At 44.2% G+C, this 26,825-nt stretch overlaps 1 protein-coding gene across 1 annotated transcript; it reads right to left on the reverse strand.

Moving 5' to 3' along the window:
* LOC139230420 (E3 ubiquitin-protein ligase TRIM39-like) lies at positions 1-26,825 on the reverse strand. Its single transcript, XM_070862257.1, has 6 exons — positions 26,368-26,825; positions 19,263-19,358; positions 8,700-8,930; positions 7,259-7,281; positions 5,082-5,197; positions 1-2,088 (listed from the first exon to the last, which is right to left on the reverse strand). Exons 1-6 carry the CDS (start codon positions 26,785-26,787, stop codon positions 1,562-1,564), a joined length of 1,413 nt encoding a protein of 470 aa, XP_070718358.1. The 5' UTR covers positions 26,788-26,825; the 3' UTR covers positions 1-1,561.

Raw genomic sequence — 26,825 nt, forward strand, 5'->3', positions numbered from 1 at the left:
CAGTTAGAAACAAGCAGTCACAAAATAACAGGAGCGATTATAGAGATAAGTTAAATGGAACCTATAGTGCCACAGAAGAATGCATTTCAAATTAAGTTGATTGCAGTTAAAATGTGAATTCACAAAACTAAAATAAATTAATCGATAGAAATCCAAATTGGTATTATACAACAACAGAATATTGATAAATCTGCCTGTGGTTTGGGTACAATCTAAATCTTGCCATGCACTTTTCCTACTTGTATTTCATCCAAGTCATTTTTGCATTGTTGTTTCCATCAAAAACAATGTTTTGATTGTCAATTAAAGTGTTCTAGCAAGATTATTACTCAAGTCATTATTCTGAGCAGCAATTTGGGAGGTGAAAGGAGCAACTGCATAAATTAAACTTTTCGAGTTCCTGGAATTGTTTTTCCAAATCAGAGAATAAAAGATGTGCAACTTATTTTTACACATTAAATGATAGGACACTGAGTAGTGTAAAGGAACAGAGGAACCCGGGAGTGCATGTCCACAGATCCCTGAAGGTAGCAGGCCAGGTAGATAAGGTGGTAAACACAGGACATTTGTCTTTATTAGCTGAGGCATAGAATATAAGAGCAGGGAGGTTATGCTTCAAACACGAGTTAGGCCACAGCTACAGTACTGCATGCAGTTCTGCTCACCACATTACAGGAAAGATGTGATTGCATGAGAGAGAGTACAGAGGAGATTTACGAGGATGTTGCCTGAACTGTAGAATTTTAGCTATGAGGAAGGATTGAATAGGCTGGGGTTGTTTTCTTTGGAACAGAGGAAGCTGAGGGGAGACCTAATTGAAGTGTATAAAATTATGAGGAGCCTAGATAGCGTGGAAGGAAAGACCTGTTTCCCTTAGCAGAGGGGTCAACAACCAGGGGGCATCGATTTAAAGTAAGTGATAGGAGATTTGGAGGAGATTTGAGGAGAATTTCTCTCACCCAGAGTGTGTTGGGGTCTGGAACTCACTGCCTGAAAGGGTGGTAGAGGCAGAAACCCTCATAGCACTTAAAAAATACTTGGATGTGCACTTGAAGTGCTGTAACCTACAAGGGTACCGACCAAGAGCTGGAAAGTGGGAGTAGGCTGGGGACCTCGGTCAGCAAGCGCGGACACAATGGACTAAATGGCCGCCTCCTGTGCTGTAACTTTCTATGATTCTTTGATTCTATAAAGATGCATTAGCAAATGTATTACAGAATTCTAAATGTAACTACACATTGCATAGGAATGTGTGATAATTTTAGGTAACTGAAGCCTTTCATTCAAACACACTATGTAATACTGATAATTGCATTCTTGAATTCAGTACACTTTTTAGGTTGAAAAAATAGACCCATAGCCTATTCATTGATCATTGGTCAAAGAGGTAGGTTTTAAGGAGCATCTTAAAAGGAGGATAAAGTGATGGAGGCAGAGAGGTTCAGGGCAGAATTCCAGAGCTTAGGCCCGAGGGATCTGAAGGCATAATTAAAAGTTCCTTATGCAGTTTTAGTGACTCCCCATTTCAGCCACACTGGTGTCGGGTAATAATTAAATGATTCTATATCTGTAAGGGGACCAATTTCAGTGAATCGATCTTACAGCCTATTAAGAAGAAAGGATAGAGCCTCTCGGTAAATCTATCAGTGAAAGTGTACAGGTGAGACATGTCATCAGCATTGTACAGCGACACCTGTCCTGCCTCATAGTCCAGGTAAACTCCCAGCTTCCAGGGTTTGTTTCTCAGGCGGAGGGCAGTACGAGGCGAGGCCAGAATGGTGTACTCCTCCGCCAACCGCCACAAGGCCCAAACCCCGGCTTTAGGTTCAGGCGTGAAGTCCTTCTTTCTCGGCACAGACTCCTTTGCCACTCCCACAGCCCAGGTGGTGTTCTTGCCCACTTCCACTTCCCACTGGTGTCTCCCTGCTTGGAATCCCTGGCACGCCAGGATACTGTGCCAATTCAGGAATCGCTCTGGTTTGTCACGAACCTGCTGTTTCCGGTCACCAAAGCTCACGCGGGTCCCATTATCAGACAGGGAGAGTCTGGGATGCGCTGTATTCGGATCCAGAATCAGAGGAGCTGGAACTGAAGAAAGAAAAAGACTTGCATTTATATAGCACCTTTCATGACCACCAGACATCTCAAAGCGCTTTACTGCCAATGAAATACTTTTTGAAGTGTAATCACTGTTGTAATGTGTGAAACGCGGCAGCAAATTTGTGCACAGCAAGCTCCGACAAACAGCAATGTGATAATTGGAATATAGGCACCTGTGAGTATGCTCCCACAGCACTGCACTGGGAGTGTCTGCCTAGATTTATGTGCTCAAGTCCCTGGAGTGGGAATTGAACCCACAACATTCTAACTCAGAGGCGAGGGTACTATCCACTGAGTCACAGCTGACACAGGAAGAAAAAGTTTACAATACGCACAAAGTAAACGGTTTAATGTTCTCTGCAGACATGGGCAAGGCACGGAATTGGGCTCAATGGCTGCAGATAAAACATGGGCTGTGATGACATTCAAATACATGGCGGGGTTTAGAGGATACCAGGAATTATTCCCTTTTTTCATTGAAACGCTCCTGCCCTCCACCCATTCTATTTTGTTCTTTCTCTGTCCGGTTTTCCCTGGCTCGAGACATGCTTAAATGCTGTTCATCGTCAGCATCTTCCCAGTTCTGAGGAAAGATCAAGCTGATTCCTGACCTATGTGGCTGGGCGAGAAACCCACAGAGTTGGGTGGAAAGCTGGTTCTGTAGCAACATTACGCTCTATCAACTTTAAGGAAGAGTAAAATCAGGCGGGTTAGATTAAAATCTTTCTCTCTCCGCAGATGCTGCCTGACAATTTAAAATTTTTTTAATTCATTCACAGGATGTAGGCATCGTTGGCTCGGCTAGCATTTATTGCCCATCCCGAATTGCCATCGAGTGGCTGGCTCGGCCATTTTGGAGGGCAGTTAAGAGTCAACCACATTGCTGTGGATCTGGAGTTACATATAGACCAGACCGGGTAAGGACGACAGATTTCCTTCCTGAAAGGACATTAATGAACCAGATGGGATTTTTAATGACAATCCGATAGATTTTTTTAAATTCAAGATTTATTTAATCAACTGAATTTAAATTCCCCAGCTGCCGTGATGGGATTTGAACACTTGTCACTGGATCATTAGTCTAGGCCTCTGGATTACTAGTTAAGTAACATTACCACTATGCTACCATTCCCACTGCCAAGTGTTTCTAGCATTTTCTGGTGAAATGACAGATGTGATAAATTTTAACGGTAAGGAACAGACTAGTGACGAGCTATATTCTGTGACTAAGGAGTAGAAAATGATACAATAGGTAGATACAATTAAATTAAAAGAGGTTTGAGAGTAGGCATGTCTTTTTTTAAACAGGCAGATGAGTCCCTGGGATGTGCTATCAGAATTAGTGATCAGAATCCTCAAATCATAACACGTTACAGGACAAAATTTGGCCCACCGTGCCTGTGCCGGTCTTTGAAAGAGCTATCCAATTAGTCCCACTCCCCTACACTTCCCCATAGCACTGCAATTTTCTCCCATTCAATTAGTTATCCAATTCTCTTTTGCAAGTTACTATTGAATCTGCTTCTATCAGCCTTTTCCATATCTGGTTTTTTGCCTCTCCCAGGAGATCACATGGCTGGGGTGGAGTGTAGAATGTTTCAGTGTAAGGGGTGTCACACTGTGTGGGGCGGACTTGTTGGGTCGGGTGCTCTTTGCCTTTCCGCCATTGTTTATTGTTCATAGGTCTATATGTAACCCTCAGGGCTGCTGACCGAGGGCCGCGTGGCTCTTTGTTAGCTGGCGCAGACATGATTGGGCCGAAATGGCCTCCTTCTGCCCGGTGGATTTCCATGTTTCTATGCTTCTACATCATTATAACTCATGGGTAAAAAAAAATCTCTGCATCGCCCCTCTGGAGCTTTTGCCAATGACCGTAAATCTATGTACTCTAGGAACCGACCTTTTTGCCAATGGAGACAGTTGATCTTTATTTACTCTATAAAACCCCTTCATGATCTTGAACGACAATATGCCATCTCCCCTTAATATTCTCTGCTCCAAGGAGAACAATCCCAATCACTCCACATAACCCAAAACCTGAAACAACAGTATGTTGGGAGATAAAACAGACTGGCATTGAAGCTCCGATTGAAGCAGAGACAATGTTAATAGTTAAGAATAGGTTTGATAAGTGCTGTAAAGGGATTTGGGAAAATATCAGGCACATGGGATTAGGATTTACTGCTCCTACAGAGAATAAACACCAAAATGCACTTGCTGGCCAAACCTGTCTGTTCCGGGTTGCGATTTCTATGTCATTCTAGTATTAACTATAAACATGTTAAAAACTCTTGCTTCCTGTCAACTTTTCCCATTATAAATCCTTATATCCATAGTTAGATTGCAAACTGCCGATGTAAACTGTCCAATGTCCTTTTTGGGAAGGAAATCTGCTGTTGTTACCCGGTCTGGCCTATATGTGACTCCGGACCCACAGCAATGTGGTTAATTGCTCCTCTGAAATGGCCCAAGCAAGCCACTCAGTCGTCACAATCCCCAGAACAAAATCAGCACTGCGGGAGTACCTTCATCACACGGACTGCAGTGGTTCAAGAAAGCGGCTCACCACCACCTTCTCAAGGGCAACAACGAATGGGCAATAAATGCTGGCCTTGCCGGTGACCCCCACATCCCGTGAACAAATAAATTTAAAAAACTATTGTGATTGCTCATGGAGGTGGAGCAGCGCCATTATCCGGAGCAGCATGTCATTACAATGTGGCAAATGTATAAATTTATGACAGATTTAAGGCAGTGTCTCACTGACATGGGAACTGAATAACAGCAGCACACCCTGGTCTTATAGGCCTCCGCTGTTTAAATCCTGCATTAACTTTATATATGTAAACAAATCTATGTACATTTCCCGAAACTGTGTTGCATCAATTCACAAAATATAAACGATGTTATGGCAGAACAAGTATATTTCAACGGTATTTGACCATATCTCCTTGCCGTTCCTACCAAAAAGATAACTTTACCTGGGTCAATCAGCTTCAGCATGCGTTTCCAAGCTGTATACTGCAGAGGGCCATTAAACTCACTGAGGCTGAAATTAATGGGAACTCTTGTGGGCTTCTTAAATTGCACTGGCGACCTGTGCAAAGGTTGAAATGAAGAATATAACTGAAACTGAAAAATAGAGATGATAAACCTGAAACTTGAAACAGGAAAAAACCCATAAATAATACAAAATGGCACTGAAGCTCTGATTTATTTTCCCATAAGCTTTGTAAGGATGTTCACTAAACTCTCTGGCAGTCTCTTTCAGGGCACCCCAAAGCACTTTACAGCCAATGAAGTACTGTAGTAGTGTTGGAAAAACGCGGCTGACAATTTGTAAGCAGCAAGCTCTCACAAACAGCGATGTGACAATGACCAGATAACCTGTTTTAGCTGTTGGTTGAGGGATCAATATTGGCCCCAGAACAACAAAAAGGACACACCTGCTCTTCTTCAAAATAGTGCCGTGGGATCTTTTACGTCCACCTCAGGGGGCAGACGGGGCCTCGGGTTAAGGTCTCATCCACAAGGCGGAACCTCCCGACAGTGTGGCACTCCCTCAGCATTGCACTGAAGCTCATCTCTTTTACACTAGGGATCGACCTTATATGCACCTTCTCCTTCACCTGCCTGTGATTGCCAGAATGGAGCACAGTCCTCGCATTCATTATATATTTGCAAGCAGGTTCACAGAACCATAGAAATTTACAGCACGGAAGGAGGCCATTTCAGCCCATCAAAACTGTGCCTACCGACAAAAAGCCTAATCCCAGTTTCCAACTCTTGGTCCATAGCCTTGTAGGTTACGGCACTTCAAGTGTACATCCAAGTACTTTTTAAACGCGGTGAGGGTTTCTGCCTCTACCACTCTTTCAGGCAGTGAGTTCCAGGCCCCCACCACCCTCTGGGTGAAAAGAATTTCCCTCATAGACAGGCTAAGTGAGTGGGCAAAAATTTGGCAGATGGAGTACAATGTTTGACAGAAAAAAAATCAAAGAGCAAGTTATTATTTAAATGGAGAAAGATTGCAAAGTGCCGCAGTACAGCGGGACCTGGGGGTACTCGTGCATGAAACACCAAACGATAGTATGCAGGTACAGCAAGTGATAAGGAAGGCAAATGGAATGTTGGCCTTTATTGCAAAGGGGATGGAGTATAAAAGCAGGGAAGTCTTGCTACAGCTATATAAGGTATTGGTGAGGTCACACGTGGAATACTGCGAACAGTTTTGGTTTTCATATTTACAAAAGGATATGCTTGCTTTGGAGGCAGTTCAGAGAAGGTTCACTAGGTTGATTCCGGGGATGAGGGGGTTGATTTATGAGGAAAGGTGGAGTAGGTTGGGCCTCTACTCATTGAAATTCAGAAGAATGAGAGGCGATCTTATCGAAACGTATAAGATTATGAGGGGGCTTGACAAGGTGGGTGCAGAGAGGAGGTTTCCATTGATGGGGGAGACTAGAACTAGAGGGCACGATCTTAGAATAAGGGACCGCCCATCTAAAACAGAGATGAGGAGAAATTTCTTCTTTCAGAGGGTTGTAAATCTATGGAATTCGCTGTCTCAGAGAGCTGTGGAAGCTAGGACATTGAATACATTTAAGACAGAAATAGACAGTTTCTTAAACGATAAGGGGATAACGGGTTATGGGGAGCGGGCAGGGAAGTGGAGCTGAGTCCATGATCGGATCAGTCATGATCTTATTGAGGGGCCGTATGGCCTTCTTCTGATCCTATTTCTTATATTCTTATATCTCCTCTAAACCTCCTACCAATTACTTTGAATCTATGCCCCCTGGTTATTGACTCCTCTGCTAAGGGAAATGGGTCCTTCCTATGCACTTTATCTAGGGCTCTCATAATTTTATACACCTCAATCAGGTGTCCCCTTAGCCTCCTCTGTTCCAAAGAAAACAGACCCAGCCTATTCAATCTTTCCTCATAGCTAAAATTTTTCTCTCCTGGCAACGTCCTCATAAATCTCTGTACCCTTTCTAGTGCAATCACATATTTCCTGTAATGTGGTGCCCAGAACTGCAAGCAGTTGGCCTAACTAGTGTTTTATTTAGATTAATATGAATAGGACTACTGACAGAGAAGGTTACATCAAGAAATATAATTGCCATCTGAATATGGTGAAGAGCAGATCACATACCTGTCAAGAACAGATTTTATATCCTAAAAGAAAGAAAGGATAATGTTATTACAGAGAGCTGAAGAGACATTTAAATTCTGAGAAACTTTCTTCAATAATTACTTGTATTTCACTGTCCTTAAACTGAGGTTTAACTTTAAACTAGGTAAAAATGAACAACGTTATTGGGGTCAGATCAGATCGTGGCATCTGTGCCTTTGATCATAGAGCACAGAATCCATTCCTATACTGTACACGAAAGGTGATCTCATTGAAATATACAAATATCTTACAGGGCTTGATAGGGTAGATGCAGGGAAGATGTTTCCCCTGGGTGGGGAGTATAGAACCAGGGGTCACAGTCTCAGAATAAGGGGTCGGCCATTTAGGACTGAGATGAGGAGAAATATCTTTACTCAGAAGGTGGTGACTCTTTGGAATTTTCTACCCTAGAGGTAGAGATGCTCAGTCTTTGAGCATATTCAAGACAGATATCGATAGATTTTTGGATATTAAGGGAATCAAGGGATATGGGGAGAGTGCAGGAAAGTGGAGTTGATATAGAAAGATCAGCCATGATCTCATTGAATGGCGGAGCAGGCTCGAGGGGCCGAATGGCCTGCTCCTGCTCCTAATTCTTATGTCACGCAAAATTCAACTACAGCCTTTTCATCGGAGTCCTGTTAACGCACTACACATAATATTACCTAATAAATTCAACGAGCTCGCAATTCTGATACATGAAATTTGGTTTCCTTATCCGCCACTTTTTAGATTGAACACTGTTCCGGACCAGTCCATTTAATGCTTTATCTGACCTTCCCTTCTTATTGGCCAGGCACAAGATCATAATTAGATCTCCTTATGAGAGGTATTGATGGAAAAAAATTCCTCCTCATTTACTCTACTTGCAGCGGCGGGGTCAGGAACCAAAGGGCACAGATTTCCGATAATTGGCAGAAAAATTCCTGGGCAGATGGGGAGAAATATTTTTTTTCTTTAAATGGAGCGAGTTGTTATGATGTCTGAAAAGGTGGTGGAAGCAGATTCAAACGTAACTTTCAAAAGGGAATTGGATAACTAGTTGAAAAGGAAATACCTGCAGGATTATGGGGAAAGAGTGAGGGAGTGGGACTCCTTCTTTCTTATGGTAGTAGCAAAGAAAATCGAATGTCAGTATCGAAGTCAGACTAATTAGATAGTTCTTTCAAAGAACTGGGACAGGCACATGAGCCTCCTTCTGTGCTCTAGGATGCTGTAGCTCAGATCTTAACCCAGCCCGTTCGGTGTGAACAGCTCCAGGTTGGACGCTCCTTTGATAATCCACTTCATTTTACTCCCCTTTGACTTTCAACGGAGAAGAAAGTAGAAAGGTGTCAAACAAGCAACTGACCCGAACGCCTGTGCAGGTTAGGTTAAAATTGTAAATAGTGGCTGATTTACATGTAGCAATAGTCAATACCTGCAGAAACTCTGTCTCTTGTAGAATCAGCCTGCTCTGCATATTCATCATTATTTGTTTGACGAATTCACGTTGTTCAGAGATGTTTTTCAGATTTTCTTCGATTTGCTGTAACATGGTCTTTTGCTCCAGCTCCAGTTTATTTTTCAGGCTCTGTTCCTCCTGATGCAGAAACTGGTGCAATTGGTCAAATTTGGACGCAATGTTCTTCTGTAGACAGCCAGCTTGTTCCTGATGAAATAAAAAGTTTTCATTCATATAGCGCTGTTACAGTAATAAAAGGCCCCAAGGCGGCTCACAAGAGCATTATCAGCTAAAGCTGACACCGAGCCTCATAAGGAGAGAATAGGGCAGGTGACCAAAAGCTTAGTCAAAGAGGTACGTTTTAAGGAGCGACTCAAAAGGAGTGTTAGAGAAGAGGAAAGGTGTAGGGATGGAATTCCAGAGCTTGGGGCCTAGATGGCTGAGGATACGGCCACCAAATGGTGGAATGATGGAAATCAGGGATGTGCAAAAGGCCAGAATTGGAGGAGCACAGATATCTCAGAGGGTTGTAGGGCTGGAGGAGATTATAGAGATATGGAGGGGTGAGGCCGTAGGGGGACTTGAACGGCAGGATTCAAATTTTATAAAATTGCCGGACTGGGAGCCAATGTAGGTCAATGAGCACTGTGGTGATGGGTGAACAAGACTTGGTGCGAGTTAGTGTATGGACAGCAGTGTTTTTGATGAGCTCAAGTTTACGGAGATTGGTCGGTGGGAGGCCAGGTAGGAGAGCATTCGAATAGCTAAAATTATACAAACACAGAACAGAACCAGGAACATTGCAACAATGAAAGAAGACTTGCATTTATATAGTGCCTTTCACAACCGCCGGACATCTCAAAGCGCTTTACAGCCAATGAAGTACTTTTGAAGTGTAGTCACTGTTGTAATGTGGGAAACGTGGCAGCCAATTTGCGCACAGCAAGCTCCCACAAACAGCAATGTGATAATGACAAGACAATCTGTTTTAATGTTATGTTGGTTGAGAGATAAATATATTGGCCAGGAAACTGGTTTCTACGTCCACCTGAGAGAGTAGACAGGGCCTCAATTTAACATCTCATCCAAAAGTCGGCACCTCCTTCAGTACTGCACTGGGGTATCAGCCTAGATTTATGGGCTCAAGTCTCTGGAGTGGGTCTTGAATCCACAACCTTCTGATTCAGGAAGCGAGTGTGCTGCCCACTGAGCCACGGCTGACACTGTTCCTGATCAGCTGTACAGTACGACTTAAAATAACTGCAAAGACCAAAAGAATGTTTATAAAAACATGTCTCTGTAAATCATCTTCCCCTTGCTCCTGATTATCACACAACTACAAGTGTTGCTACAGTTGTATAGGGCCTTGGTGAGGCCACACCTGGAGTATTGTGTACAGTTTTGGTCTCCTAACTTGAGGAAGGACATTCTTGCTATTGAGGGAGTGCAGCGAAGATTCACCAGACTGATTCCCGGGATGGTAGGACTGACCTATCAAGAAAGACTGGATCAACTGGGCTTGTATTCACTGGAGTTCAGAAGAGTGAGAGGGGACCTCATAGAAACGTTTAAAATTCTGACGGGTTTGGACAGGTTGGATGCAGGAAGAATGTTCCCAATGTTGGGGAAGTCCAGAACCAGGGGTCACAGTCTAAGGATAAGGGGTAAGCCATTTAGGACCGAGATAAGGAGAAACTTCTTCACCCAGAGAGTGGTGAACCTGTGGAATTCTCTACCACAGAAAGTAGTTGAGGCCAATTCACTAAATATATTCAAAAGGGAGTTAGATGAAGTCCTTACTACTCGGGGGATCAAGGGGTATGGCGTGAAAGCAGGAATGGGGTACTGAAGTTTCATGTTCAGCCATGAACTCATTGAATGGCGGTGCAGGCTAGAAGGGCTGAATGGCCTGCTCCTGCACCTATTTTCTATGTTTCTATGTTTCTATGGATCAGGTCGTAAACAATGATCTCAGTATAGGTTAATTAGAAGACCTCAAATTAATCCCGACAGTTTGCCTGTGAAAAAAAAATTGTGCCACGAAATTCCATCTACTCTTTCAGCCCTGGTCGCTTCTCATCGGAGACTTTATAAATATAATTCCAGGAGAATGCAACACATCCCCAGTTGTAATGACAAACTGATGTTAAGTTTAATCAGTCCTAGTGGAACACCACTGATAACAGTTGGGATTCTCCAATTAGCAATTGAGTCACACAGATCAGATAAACTGTAGCTTCCACTCCTCATTGTTACTTAGTTGGATGAGCCCAACCAGAGAATTTCACACCGGATCACTGTGATGGTAGTGAAAATGGTGTTACACAATTGATAATAAGATGAACTAGACCACAGTACGTGAGCTGCAGGAAACATTCAGAAAGGGACACTGAAATATCTTACAAAGATTAAAGTTGAGCGAAGAAAATTCTAGTTATTCATGTTTTAATATTTAATCATTTCTAACACTATCAATAATTGGATAGCGTAAATTGGCAAAGTTGTTTCACACTGGGATTGTTACTTCCAATTTCATTCTACCCAAATGTGCTCATAATAATATCAGAAGTCATAGAATCATAGAAGTTTACAGCATAGAAGGAGGCCATTTCGGCCCATCATGTCCATGCCGACCAACAAGAGGCTATCCAGCCTAATCCCACTTTCCAGCTCTTGGTCCATAGCCGAGTAGGTTACGGCTCTTCAGGTGCACATCCAAGGACTTTTTAAATGTGGTGAGGGTTTCTGTCTCGACAACCCTTTCAGGCAGTGAGTTCCAGACCCCCACAACTCTCGACGTGAAGAAATTTCCCCTCAAATCCCCTCTAAACTTTTTACTTTAAGTCTATGCCCCCTGGTTGTTGACTCCTCTGCTCAGGGAAATAGGCCCTTTCTATCTACTATATTTAGGACCCTGATAATTTTATGCACCTCAATCAGGTCCCCCCTCAGCCTCCTCTGTTCCAATGAAAACAAATCCAGCCTATCTAATCTGTCCTCATAGCTTAGATTCTCCACTCCCGGCAATAAGTGTTATGATAAAGGACCAGCCTGTACTCCTGGTCAAATGATATGAATTAATTTGCTGCACTAACTCACTTCCCCATATAACAAACAGGCAAGCACTAAAAGTTAACTGTTTGAGGTAAATTGGACCACAGTATTTAACCTTCATTCATGCCTTTGCTACCTCTAGACTTGACTACTCCAACTCACACCTGACCGGGCTCCCACATTCTACCCTACGTAAACTTCAGGTCATCCAAAATTCAGCAGCCCGTGTCCTAACCCGCACCAAGTCACGATCGCCCATCACCCCTGTGCTTTCTGACCAACATTGGTTTCCGGTTAAACAATGCTTCGATTACAATATTCTCATCCTTGTTTACAAATCACTATCTCTGTAATCTCCTCCAGTTTCACAATCCCACGAGATGTCTGTGCTGCTCAACTTCTGCCCTCTTGAGCATCCCTCATTATAACTGCTAAACCATCGGTGGACGTGCCTTCAGCTGTTTGGGCCCCAAGCTCTGGAACTCCCTCCCTAAACCTCACCGCCTCTCTACCCTCCTTTAAGACGCTCCTTAAAACCTACCTCTTTAAACAAGCTTTTGGTCATCTGCCTTAATTTCTTCTTTTGTGGCTCGGTGTCAAATGTATCTGCTTTGTCTTGTTAATACTGCTGTGAAGCGCCTTAGGACACTTTACTACATTAAAGGCACTATCTAAATAAAAGTTATTATTAATATGCAGCAACAGGTGCGCACAGTACACAAGCAACTTCTGTGCCGGACCTGTTGTTCAAATACAGCTCATTCCGGCCCTGCCAAGAAACTGCTTTGATCATGTCAGAAAACCATTCTAGGGCCTAAGAGTCGCTCACAGAATATACTCTATATCTTGCTTCGCTGTGTTCATACCGTGTTGTTGATGGTGTCTGTCTGTTCGCTGGTGGTTTTCTATATTTTTACGTTACTTTCTGGTGCTCTCTCTCTTGCTTTCTCTCTTGATAAAATCCCATAGACACTTACAGCACAGGAAGAGGCCATTCGGCCCATCGTGCTGAGTCCCACATCCCCGCTTTATGTCCGGAACCCTCCAAGTTCCTCAGCCGCAGTACCTGTCCAAATCTCGATAATATTATTTATAGAATCAGCTTCCACCACCTTTTCAGGTCGAATGTTTCTCTCCTATCCCCTCTCTCCTGACCTCTGTGCCCCTTCTCCATTGCTAAGCAACAATGTCAGAAAATCGTGACAAATAATGTGACACAAGAGTTATTGTGACAGAAATATACCTCGATGCAGGACTTTCAATACATTACTAATCATTATCATTTGACAGTGCATGGAGGAAAGCAGGACATAATGTAGTCTTCAGCTAAAGTGAGGTTAGAGAGTGCAGATCAGATCTAATCCTTATATTGGTATTTTTTAATATAGTTCTATGTCCATATTTATAATGGAATAAAACCAGATAATGCTGGATATAATCAGCAGGTCAGGCAGCATCTGTGGAGAAAGAAACAGAGTTAACGTTTCAAGTCGGTGACCTTTCATCAGAACATCAGGTGAAAGGTCATCAAGCTGAAACGTTAACTCTATTTCTCTGAGTGTTTACTGAGTGACTCACTGAATGTTTACAGCCTATTGTTTTTTTATTTCAGATTTCCAGCATTCGCAGAATTTTGCGTTTTTATAATGAAAATTGCTTTGGTTCCTCAGTAATTATGCCATCTGGCCTGTGGTGGCGCTGCAGGGTTTCCATGGAGGGGAAGATTATATTAACGGCATGATCATGCTATCATTAGGTACAGAGTAGTTATGGAAAAGGGCAAGGAAAAATTCAAATGTGAAAATATTCAACTGGAGGAAAGCTAATTTCAGTGAGTTGAAAATAGATCTGGCCCAGGTGGATTGGAATCGAAGACAAACATAAGAAATAGGAGCAGGAGTAGGCCATTTGGCACCTCGAGCCTGCTCCGCCATTCAATAAAATCATGGCTGATCTGATCTTGGCCTCAACTCCACTTCCCCGCCCGCTCCCCATGGTCAGATAAAACAGTAAAGGAGCACTGTTCCTTTGAGCAAAGGAACAGTGCTCAAAGGAACAGTGCTTTGAGCAATGCACTGTTGCTCAGTGCATTGAGCAATATGGGGCCTTCAAAGAGTAGACACATTGCCATGAGGGGGAAATGAAGGGTTTCCAAAGCTAGAGCTCCCTGGATGACTAAATTAAGAGAAAGAAAGCTTATGATAAATTTCGGGCTCATAATTCAGCAGAGAACCAAGCTGAATGAAAAATGTACAAAGGAAATAAGAGGGGAAGAGAGAGTTTATGGTAATAGATAACGGGTAACATAAAAGAGAACCCAAAAGACTTTTATAAGCATACAAATAGTAAAAGGGTAGTCAAAAGGTAGGGTGGGGCTGATTAGGGACCAAAATGAAAATGAGGGCACTGCTGAGATCTGAACTGAATACTTCGCAATTGTCTTCACTAAAGAATTATCATCATCAGCATCATCGGCGGTCCCTCAAACCAGGATGTCTTGCTTCCACATGAGTTCACAGATGTTTCAATAAAGGACCCAATATTCCAGTCCTGAACTCCAGTTACAAGAGTGGAAGATGCCTGTGCGTGGATTTTTTTAATGTGTGGTGATCGTTGCACATCAGCCACCACACGGGCTTGACAGAGCTAGGCTTTTATCCAGTGGCAAGGGTCAACCAGGAAGACTGGACACCTTCTCCGCTGCACGAACCTAGTCCGCACACATATCGCAGTGTGGGCAGGCCCGTGCTGCCCCTGGGCCCTCAGCCCTTCTGGGTCCAGTACCCTCATTTGCCACACCACCGCCACGATCTCTTGCCGCTCCTCCGCCACAATATTCACCGCGCCTCTGCCACAATCGCTCGCCGGAACTCCGCCACAAAACATTCGCCGCAACTCCGCCACGATCACCCACAACACCTCCAAGAGAACATCTCCGTAAATCGGGCCATAAAAGAGCTGGAGCACACCACTACAACATTCAGCACGAGCTGACACAAATGGGTGACGTCATCAGGACCCAGATCGCTGTTTGAAGCATGGGCAGGAGCATCGGCGGGGCCCTGGTAAAGCAGAGGAGCGGGAAGGTTGCGACAGAGGTGCAGCGAGTGATCAAGGCGGAGGAGCGATGAGGGTATGTAGCTGAGATTCTGTGGGTGGTCGTGGCGGAGGTTCGGCGAAGGTAAAAAATATGCTGCGAATGCCACAGTAAAGGACGAGATAGCAGAGAAATTGAATAGAATAAAAATACATTTTTGAAAGGTTGCCGACGCTAAAAGTAGAAAAGTCACCCGATCCGGGTGGGACTCATGCTGGGTTGCCGAGGGAAATAAAAGGTGGAAATTACGGAGGCTCTGGCCAGAATCTTCCAAGCCTCCTTCGATATTGGAGTGGTGCTAGAGGAGCGGAGGATTGCAAAGGTTACACCCCTGTTCAAAAAGGGGCAAGAGGGAAAAACCCGACAATTACAAGCCAATCAGCCCAACGTCGGAGATGGGGAAACTATTGGACACATTACGCCAGGATAAAATTAATTGGCACTTGGAGCAATATGGCTTAATAAATGAAAGCTACCACGGATTTGTTCAAGGCAAATCATGTCGGCTAACTTGATTGAGTTCTTTGATTAAGTAACAGACAGGGTGGCTAAGGGCAGTACCACTGATGTGTGGATAGACTTTCAATAGGCGTTTGAAAAAGTACCATATAAAGTACACATGGATGTTGAAATTTAACACAAAGTGTGAATTGATTCATTGTGGTCGGAAGAATGAGGAGTTGCAACATAAACTAAATGGAAGAGAGAGACCTGGGAGTGTATGTACACAAGACTTTGAAGGTGGCAGGACAAGCTGAAAAGGCTGTTAAAAAAGCATACTTGATCCTTGGCTTTATAAGTAGGTGTATATAGTACAAAAGCAAGGAAGGTATGCTGAACTTTTATTGCTTGCAATATTGAAGCCAATGAGATTAAAGAAACAGTCGCTGGGTGGCTAAGGGACAGAGAACAGCCAGTAGCAATGAATGGTTATTTTTCAGACTCGAGGGAAATGTGCAATGCTGTCATTTCCCCCACCTACCCTCCATTCCGCACCCCCCCCACATCCCCCTCCACCCCGCAGCCCCCCGGTCCCGCAGCCCCCCCCCCACACCACGCACCCCCCCACACACCACGCACCCCCCCCACACACCACGCACCTCCCCCACACACCACGCACCTCCCCCACACACCACGTCCCCCCCCACACACCGCGCATGCCCCCCCACACACCGCGCATGCCCCCCCACACACACCGCATGCCCCCCCACACACACCGCATGCCCCCCCATACACACCGCATGCCCCCCCACACACACCGCACACAATGGGCCAAATGGCCTCCTCCTGCGCTGTATTATCCTATGATTCTATTCTATAATGTTGATATAGTGAATGTCCATTGTGAATATGGACACAGGGATGTATAAAATAAACAGTTGACTGGAACTGCAGGTGTTTGTGCCATTGTTCATATATTAATAGATAGATTTTATTCCAGGGCAATGAACAAACCTAAAACAAATCTATAAAATAAAATATATATCGTTTTTTTACAAAGCAAATTATTATTTAAATGGGGATAGATTACAAAATGCTGCGGTACAGAGGGATCTGGCAGTCTTTGTACATGAAACTCAAAAAGTTAGTGTGCAGCTACAGCAAATAATTAGGAAGGCAAATGGAATATTGGCCTTTTATTGCAAAAGGGATGGAGTATAAAAATAGGGAAGTCTTGCTACAACTGTACAGGGTATTGGTAAGACCACACCTGGAGTGCTGCGTACAGTTGTGGTCTCCTGAGTTAAGGAAGGATATACTTGCATTGGAGGCAGTTCAGAGAAGGTTCAGAGAACAAATATTTTGCATCAGCCTTTACGGTAGAGGACACGAACAATATTCCAACAGTGGATAGTCAAGCGGCTATAGGGGAGGAGGAACTTAATACAATCACAATCACTAAGGAGGTGGTACTCAGTAAGATAATGGGACTAAAGGCGGATAAAATTCCCTGGACCTGATAGCTTGCATCCTAGGGTCTTAAGAGAACTAGCGGCGGGGATTGTGGATGCATCGGTTGTAATTTACCAAAATTCCCTGGATTCTGGGGAGGTGCCAGCAGATTGGAAAACTGCAAATGTAACACCCCTATTTAAAAAAGGAGGCAAAGAAAAAGCAGGAAACTATAGACCAGTTCGCCTAATATCTGTGGTTGGGAAAATGTTGGAATCCATTATAAAGAAGCAGTAGCAGGACATTTGGAAAATCAAAATTCAGCCAGGCAGAGTCAGCATGGATTTAGGAAGGGGCAGTCATGTTTAACAAATTTGCTGGAATTCTTTGAGGATGTAGCGGACTGGGTGGATAAAGGGGAACAAGTGGATGTGGTGTATTTGGACTTCCAGAAGGCATTTGACAAGGTGCCACGTAAAAGGTTACTGCACAAGATTAAAGCTCACGGGGTTAGGGGTAATATATTAGCATGGATAGAGGATTGGCTAACTAACAGAAAACAGAGAGTCGGGATAAATGGTTAATTCTCCGGTTGGCAATCAGTAACTAATAGGGTGCCGCAGGGATCAGTGCTGGGACCCCAACTATTTACAATCTGTATTAACGATTTGGAAGAAGGGACCGAGTGTAACGTAGCCAAGTTTGCTGACGATACAAAGATGGGAGGAAAAGCAACGTGTGAGGAGGACTCAAAAAATCTGCAAAAGGACATAGACAGGCTAAGTGAGTGGGCAAAAATTTGGCAGATGGAGTATAATGTTGGAAAGTGTGAGGTTATGAACTATGGCAGGAAAAAAATCAAAGAGCAAGTTATTATTTAAATGGAGAAAGATTGCAAAGTGCTGCAGTACAGCAGGACCTGGGGGTACTTGTGCATGAAACACAAAAAAGGATAGTATGCAGGTACAGCAAGTGATCAGGAAGGCCAATGGTATCTTAGCCTTTATTGCAAAGGGGATGGAGTATAAAAGCAAGGAAGTCTTGCTACAGTTATACAGGGTATTGGTGAGGCCACACCTGGAATACTGCGTGCAGTTTTGGTTTCCATATTTACAAAAGGATATACTTGCTTTGCAGGCAATTCAGAGAAGGTTCACGAGATTGATTCCTGAGATGAGGGAGTTGACTTATGAAGAAAGGTTGAGCAGATTGGGCCTATACTCATTGGAGTTTAGAAGACTGAGAGGTGATCTTATTGAAACGTGTAAGTTTCTGAGGGTGCTTGACAGGATAGATGCAGAAAGGATGTTTCCCCTCATGGAGGAATCTAGAACTCGGGGCCATAGTTTCAGAATAAGGGTCGCCCATTTAAAACGGAAATGAGGAGGAATTGCTTCTCTCAGAGGGTCGTGAATCTTTGGAATTCTCTACAGAGAGATGTGGAGGCTGGGTCATTGAATATATTTAAGGTGGAGATAGACAGATTTTTGAACGATAAGGGAGTAAAGGGTTATGGGGAGCGGGCAGGGAAGTGGAGCTGAGTCCACGATCAGATCATCCATGATGTTATTAAATGGCGGAGCAGGCTCGAGGGGCCGTATGGCCTACTCCTGCTTCTATTTCTTATGTTCTTATCCATTTTCATTACATCAAGAATTGTACAAATTTCCGTTGATTCCTCCAGCCGGGGTGGCTTCAGAGGAGAACATTTCGAAACATCATTTAATGAACATTAAAACGTCCTCAAATAGCTGGTAGGTGGAGATTAAATGAAAAAAAACAGATGCTCCTGTCACCCACTCATCACTAATTATAAGCGCACAGTTCCTACCTGGATTCACCCAATTTTTTATTCATTCACAGGATGTGGGCGTCGCTGGTAAGGCCTGCATTTATTGCCCGTCCCTAGTTGCCCTCGAGAAGGCGGTGGTGAGATGCTGTCTTGACAATTGAGTGGCTCGCTAGGCCATTTGAGAGGGGCAGTCAAGAGCCAACCACATTGCTGTGTGCCTGGAGTCACATATAGGCCAGACCAGGTAAGGGTGACAGATTTCCTTCCCCAAAGGACATTAACAAACCAGATGGGTTTTTACAACAATCCGGTACTTTCACGGTCACCATTACAGATACTACTTTTTATTCCAGATGTATTTAACTGAATTTAAATGCCCCAGCTGCTGTGGTGGGATTTAGAATCTTGTCTCTGGATCATTAGTCAAGGTTTAACTGGATTACTAGCCCTGTAACATTACTGCTGTCCTACCGTTCCCTGCACCAGGAAATCATCCCGATTTCTAAACTAGTTGAAAGTTTGTTTAAATCCAAAAATAGGCTCAAAGGCAAATTACCCCGACGAGCAAACATTTTCCCCACTTCCACAGTGAGTCAGCAATCACTTGCGTGGTATTGAACTCTACTGTACAACGGCTTTCGCAATGTCCTGTTGCGTTTCCCAACTTGATAGCGTTTCAGTGCGGGATTTAGAGATGGCTTACCTTCAGTTTTTTTATATCTGCTTCTTCTTCATTCTCACTTTTGCAAATCTCTTCCATTTGTTTCTGAAGTGAATCCAATGATTTCCGCAGCAATCCCTAGAACAGAGACATTTTGAAGGAAATCACCATGGGTTTGAGATAGACTGACTAGCGAAAAGCATGTTTTCCACGATCGGGGTGTTCATTCTCAGCACTAATTAAAGTATAACGGTTAGAAAGTTTTTTTTTAATTCGTTCACGGGATGTGGGCGTCGCCGACAAGGACAACTTTTATTGCCCATCCCTAACTGCCCTGGAGAAGGTGGTGGTGATCCGCTGTTCTTAGGTACCACTGAGTGGCTTGTTAGGTCATTTCAGAGGGCAGTTCAGAGTCAACCGCATTGCTGGAGTCACATATAGGCCAGACTGGTGAGGAAGGCAGGGATATTTTTCTTTTGAGATGTCCTGAAGTATCTCTGTGAAATCCTCCAGCTCTACAACCCTCCAGGATCTCTGCACTCCGTAGGATGTATCATACCATCATCGAATCATAGAAGCTTACAGCACGGAAGGAGACCATTCGGCCCATCGTGTCTGTGCCAGCCGACCAAGAGCTATCCAGACTAATCCCACCTTCCAGCTCTAGGTCTGTAGCCCTACAGGTTACGGCACTTCAAGTGCACATCTAAGTACTTTTTAAAATATGGTGAGGGTTTCTGCCTCTCCCACCCTCCCATCCTCATAAATCTCCTCTGTACCCTCTCCAGTGCAATCACATCTTTCCTGCAATGGTGTGACCAGAACTGCAGGCAGTACTGTAGCTGTGGCCTAACCAGTGTTTTATACAGTTCAAGCATAAACCCCCCTGCTCTTGTATTCTATGCCTCAGCTAATAAAGGCAAGCATTCTGTATGCCTTCTTAACCACATTATCTACCTGGCCTGCTACCTTCAGGGATCTGTGGACATGCACTCCAAGGTCCCTCTGTTCATCTGCACTTCTCAGTGTCCTACCATTTAATGTGTATTCCCTTTTCTTGTTAGCAGATGCAGCATAGCATGGTAGCATAGTCGTTATGTTACTGGATTAGTAATCCAGAGGCCTAAACAAATGGTCCAATTTGATACGAGTTCAAATCCCACCACTGCAGCTGTATAATTTAATTTAAATTAAATAAATCATTAAAAAAAAACTAGTATCTGTAATGGTGACCATAAAGGTGGTGGTGGTGAGCCACCATTTCAGGGGGCAGTTACGCGTCGACAGGTCTGGAGTCGCGTCTAGGCCAGACCGGGGAAGGGTGGCAGATTTCCTTCCCTAAAAGGACATTAGTGAACCAGATGGGTTTTTACGACAATCTGATAGTTTCATGGTCACCATTACTGACACTATATTTTTATTGCACATTCATTTAATGAACTGAATTTAAATTCTCCAGCTGCTGTGGTGGGATTTGAACTCACATCTCTGGATCATTAGCCCAGGACTTTGGATTACCAGTCCAGTAACATAACCACTGTGCTATCATTCCCTGTGAAAGTGGATGAAGAGAGAAGGTAGAGGAAGTGCCTCCACAGACAGCTGTTAAGAGCACAGAATGCTCTGCCACAGTGAATGGTTGAGGCGCAGACCACTGCAGCTTTTTAGAGAGAACGGAGAGACTTTAGAAGCAAAAAACATAAGAATTAGGAACAGGAGTAGGCCATCTAGCCCCTCGAGCCTGCTCCATAATTCAACAAGACCACTCAGCTCCACTTACCCGCCCGCTCCCCGTAATCCTTAATTCCCTTATTGGTTAAAAATCTATCTATCTGTGATTTGAATACATTCAATGAGCTAGCCTCAACTACTTCCTTGGGCAGAGAATTCCACAGATTCACAACCCTCCGGGAGAAGAAATTCCTTCTCAACTCGGTTTTAAATTGGCTCCCCCTTATTTTGAGGCTGTCCCCCTAGTTCTAGTCTCCCCGACCAGTGGAAACAACCTCTCTGCCTCTATCTTGTCTATCCTTTTCATTATTTTAAATGTTTCTATAAGATCACCCCTCATCCTTCTGAACTCCAATGAGTAAAGACCCAGTCTACTCAATCTATCACCATAAGGTAACCCTCTCATCTCTAGAATCAGCCTAGTGAATCGTCTCTGTACCCCCTCCAAAGCTAGTATATCCTTCCTTAAGTAAGGTGACCAAAACTGCACGCAGTACTCCAGGTGCGGCCTCATCAATACCCTATACAGTTGCAGCAGGACCTCCCTGCTTTTGTACTCCATCCCTCTCGCAATGAAGGCCAGCATTCCATTCGCCTTCCTGATTACCTGCTGCACCTGCAAACTAACTTTTTGGGTTTCATGCACAAGAACCCCCAGGTCCCTCTGCACCACAGCATGTTGTAATTTCTCCCCATTCAAATAATATTCCCTTTTACTGCTTTTTTTTCCCAAGGTGGATGACCTCACATTTTCCGACATTGTATTCCATCTGCCAAACCTTAGCCCATTCGCTTAACCTATCTAAATCTCTTTGCAGCCTCTCTGTGTTCTCTACACAACCTGCTTTCCCACTAATCCTTGTGTCATCTGCAAATATTGTTACACTACACTCCGTCCCCTCTTCCAGGTCATCTATGTATATTGTAAACAGTTGTGGTCCCAGCACCGATCCCTGTGGCACACCACTAACCACCGATTTCCAACCCAAAAAGGACCCATTTATCCCGACTCTCTGCTTTCTGTTAGCCAGCCAATTCTCAATCCATGCTAATACATTTCCTCTGACTCCGCATACCTTTATCTTCTGCAGTAACCTTTTGTGTGGCACATTATCGAATGCCTTTTGGAAATCTAAATACACCACATCCATCGGTGCACCTCTATCCACCATGCTCGTTTTATCCTCAAAGAATTCCAGTAAATTCGTTAAACATGATTTCCCCTTCATGAATCCATGCTACGTCTGCTTGATTGCATTATTCCTATCTAGATGTCCCGCTATTTCTTCCTTAATGATAGCTTCAAGCATTTTCCCCACTACAGATGTTAAACTAACCGGCCTATAGTTACCTGCCTTTTGTCTGCCCCCTTTTTTAAACAGAGACGTTACATTAGCTGCTTTCCAATCCACTGGTACCTCCCCAGAGTCCAGAGAATTTTGGTAGATTATAACGAATGCATCTGCTATAACTTCCGCCATCTCTTTTAATACCCTGGGATGCATTTCATCCGGACCAGGGGACTTGTCTACCTTGAGTCCCATTAGCCTATCCAGCACTACCCCTCTAGTGATAGTGATTATCTCAAGGTCCACCCTTCCCACATTCCCATGACCAGCAATTTTTGGCATGGTTTTTGTGTCTTCCACTGTGAAGACCGAAGCAAAATAAATGTTTAAGGTCTCAGCCATTTCCACATTTCCCATTATTAAATCCCCCTTCTCATCTTCTAAGGGACCAACATTTATTTTAGTCACTCTTTTCCATTTTATATAATCGGTAAAAGCTTTTACTATCTGTTTTTATGTTTTGCGCAAGTTTACTTTCGTAATCTATCTTTCCTTTCTTTATTGCTTTCTTAGTCATTCTTTGCTGTCGTTTAAAATTTTCCCAATCTTCTAGTTTCCCACTAACCTTGGCCACCTTATACGCATTGGTTTTTAATTTGATACTCTCCCTTATTTCCTTGGTTATCCACGGCTGGTTATCCCTTCTCTCACCGCCCTTGTTTTTCACTGGAATATATTTTTGTTGAGCACTATTAAAGAGCTCCTTAAAAGTCTTCCACTGTTCCTCAATTGTGCCACCGAATAGTGTGTGTTTCCAGTCTACTTTAGCCAACTCTGCCCTCATCCCACTGTAGTCCCCTATGTTTAAGATGCATGTTTGTGGCGGGAATTAGTTTTGGACTATCAAAGATACAAACACCATCTGGTTCACTGATGTCCTTTACAGTAGATACCTCAAGTCGCTCGAGGAATACCACCAACGATGCCTCCGCAAGATCCTGCAAATCCCCTGGGAGGACATTAGTGTCCTCGACCAGGCCAACATCCCCAGCGTTGAAGCACTGACCATACATGATCAGCTCCGCTGGGCGGGCCACATTGTCCACATGCCAGACATGAGATTCCCAAAGCAAGCGCTCTACTCGGAACTCCTTCACGGCAAACGAGCCATAAGTGGACAGAGAAAATGTCACAAAGCCTCCCTGATAAAGTGCTACATCCCCACTGACACCTGGGAATCCCTGGCCAAAGACCGCCATAATTGGAAGAAGTGCATTCGGGAGGGCGCTGAGCACCTCGAGTCTCATCGCCGAGAGCATGCAGAAATCAAGCGCAGGCAGCAGAAAGAGCGTGCAGCAAACCAGTCCCACTCACCCCTTCCCTCAACAACTGTCTGTCCCACCTGTGACAGGGACTGTGGCTGTCGTATTGGACTGTTCCGCCACCCACGGACTCATTCTAAGAGTGGAAGCACGTCTTCCTCGATTCTGAGGGACTGCCTATGATGATGATTAGGCAAGGAAATCTGCCACCCTTACCCGGGTCTGGCCTATATGTGACTCCAGACCCACAGCAATGTGGTTGACTCTTGATTGCCCTCTGAAATGGCGACTCACCCCCACCTGCTCAAGGGCAATTAGGGATGGGCAATAAATGCCAGCCTTGCCATGAACGAACAGAAAAAAAAAGACCGAATTGCCTTCATTGCTGCTAATGTCCATAAACAGAGTCCGGTGATATCGCGATGTATGATAATATGGCATATACTGATAGTGTTGCTTTGATAAAACATTCGATTATCATCAGCTACAAAGAGGGTAGCTTTCTTTTATTGTACTACATTGGGTATGTTACGAATATTATTCTTTTGGGACGTCCTGAAGTGTCTCTGTAAACTCCTCCAGCTCTACAACGTTCCAAGATCTCTGCACTCCTCAGGGGCATGGTACCATTGTGGTTAGGTTACTGGATTAGTTATCCAGTATATCATATTATATTAGTAATCCAGAGGTCTAGACAAATGGCCCAGTTAAACGCGAGTTCAAATCCCACCACGGCAGCTGTATAATTTAAATTCAATTAAATAAATCATTAAAAATGATGACATTGAAACTATCAGATTGTTGTAAAAACCCAGCTGGTTCACTAATGTCCAAGGAAATCTGCTGTCATTACTCAGTCTGGTTTATATGCGACTACGGACCCACAGCAATATATATAGTTGACTCTTAACTACCCTCTGTGGTTTACGAAGGCCACTCACATCCTATGAATAAAAAACAATTCTGGCCTCTTGTGCATCCCGAATTTAATCGCTCCACCATTGACGGCCGTGCCATCAGCTGCCGAAGCTCTGGAATTCCCTCCCTAAGCCTCTCCACCTTCAACACACTCCTTAAAAGTTACCTATTTGACCAAACTTTTGGTCACCTGTCCTAATATCCCCTCATATGAGTGTATAACAGAGAGAATGTTTCCAATTGTGGGGAAGTGCATAACTAGAGGCCATGAATATAAGATAGTCACCAAGAAATTCAATAGGAATTCAGAAGAAATTTCTTTGCCCAAAGAGTGGTGAGAATGTGGAACTCGATACCACAGGGAGTGGTTGAAGCGAATAGTATAGATACGTTTAAGGGGAGGCTAGACAAGCATATGAGGGAGAAGGGAATAGAGCGTTATGCTGATAAGATTTAGATGAGGAAAGACAGGAGGCTCGAGTGGAGCATAAACACTGCCATGGACTCTTTGGGCCAAAAGACCTATTTCTGTGCCGTATATCCTATGTAATTCTATGTCTGATAAGCAAGAAACATTTGGACTTATATAGCACCTTTCACGACCACCGGACATGTCAAAGCGCTTTACAGCCAATGAAGTACTTTTGGAGTGTAGTCGCTGTTGTAATGTGGGAAACACGGCAGCCAATTTGCACACAGCAAGCTCCCACAAACAGCAATGTGATGAAGACCAGGTTATCTGTTTTTTTTGTTATGTTGATTGAGGGATAAATATTCACCAGGACACAAGGGATAACTCCCCTGCTCTTCTTCGAAATACTGCCACGGGATATTTTACGTTCACCTGAGAGAGCAGACAGGACCTCGATTTAACGTCTCATCCGAAGCTTGGCTCCTCTGAGGGTGCAGCACTCCCTCAGCACTGCACTGGGAACGTCCGCCTAGATTTTCTTTCGTGCTCACGTTCTTGGAGTGAGACTTAAACCCACAATCTTCCAAATCAGAGGCGAGTGTGCTACCCACGGAGCCACAGCTAACACTGTACCCTCCTTTAAGATGCTCCTTAAAGCCTACCAGTTTGACCGAGCTTCATAGAATCATTGAAAATAGAAGGTGGCCATTCGGCCCATCGTGTCTGTGTTGGTTGAAAAAGAGCTACCCACCCTAATCCCACCTTCCAGCACTAGGTCCGTAGCCCTGTAGGTCGCAGCTCTTTACGTGCACAGCCAAGTACTTTTTAAACATGGTGAGGGTTTCTGCTTCTACCACCCTTTCAGGCAGTGAGTTCCAGACCCCTACCACCCTCTGGGTGATGTTTTTTACGTCATCTCCCCTCTAATCCTTCTACCAACTATGCCCCCTGGTTATTGACCCCTCTGCTGAGCGAAACAGGTCCTTTCTACTCACTCCATCTGGGGCCCCTCATAATTGTATTAACCTCAATAAGGTCTCCCCTCAGCCTCCTCTGTTCCAAAGAGAACAACCCCAGCCTATCCAATCTTCCCTCGTAGCTAAAATGTTCCAGTCCCGACAACATCCTGGTAAATCTCCAAGCTTTTGGTCACCTGTTCTAATATCCCCCTCCTATGTCTCTTAATCGCTCCTGCAAAACGCCTCGGGACGTCAAAGACGCTCTATAAATGCAAATAATGTATTTATGTTATCCTTTGTTATGCAAAATGTTTATAGAGAGAGAGAGGAACATGCTAGCAGTGAGAAAGGCTGTCATCATCATAAGCAGCCCCTCGGAATCGAGGAAGATTTGCTTCCACTCTTAACATGAGTTCTTCGGTGGCTGAACAGTCTAATACGAAAGGAAGGGGTCAATAGCCAGGGGGCATAGTTGGTAGAAGGATTGGAGGGAAGATGACGAAAGAAAGGCTGTACCTTGTAGATCTCAGCCGCTTCGTTTATGGGACTGACTGCGTGATCCCTGTGATCCCGGGACGTTGAACACACCACACAGATCGCCCTCTGATCGTCCTCACAGAACAGCTTCAGCTTCTCCTCATGCTCTGCACAGCGGAGCTCCCTCCCTGCCGGTTTCGGCTCCGGCTCCAGCTTCAGTTTTATGACACTCTCAACGATGTTGTTGACGAACCGGTTGGGCCTGATGTTCCTCTGCAGAAACTCGGTCCGACACTGCGGGCAGGTGACCTTCCCTGCTATCGGCTCCCAATACTGCAAAATACAGGCTCGGCAGAAGTTGTGGCCGCAGTCTATGGTCACCGGGTCGACGAAAAATTCCAAGCAGATTGGACATATCGCTTCGGCTTTCATATTCTCTAAAACTTGTAGCGACGCCATTTCATCGGCAGCTTTTGGGGATCCAGGCTGTCAGTTTC

The sequence above is a fragment of the Pristiophorus japonicus genome, chromosome 19 (assembly GCF_044704955.1).
Source record: "Pristiophorus japonicus isolate sPriJap1 chromosome 19, sPriJap1.hap1, whole genome shotgun sequence".
NCBI lineage: Eukaryota > Metazoa > Chordata > Chondrichthyes > Pristiophoridae > Pristiophorus > Pristiophorus japonicus.

What these genes read in the sequence shown, in the direction of transcription:
- LOC139230420 (XM_070862257.1), bottom strand. Translation starts at nt 26,787, where the DNA reads ATGGCGTCGCTACAAGTTTTAGAGAATATGAAAGCCGAAGCGATATGT. An exon ending in AAGAGACAGAGTTTCTGCAG is followed by an intron (nt 7,282 to 8,699) that starts GTATTGACTATT and finishes TCTTTCTTTTAG; the next exon opens with GATATAAAATCTGTTCTTGA. An exon ending in ATAAAATCTGTTCTTGACAG is followed by an intron (nt 5,198 to 7,258) that starts GTATGTGATCTG and finishes ACCTTTGCACAG; the next exon opens with GTCGCCAGTGCAATTTAAGA.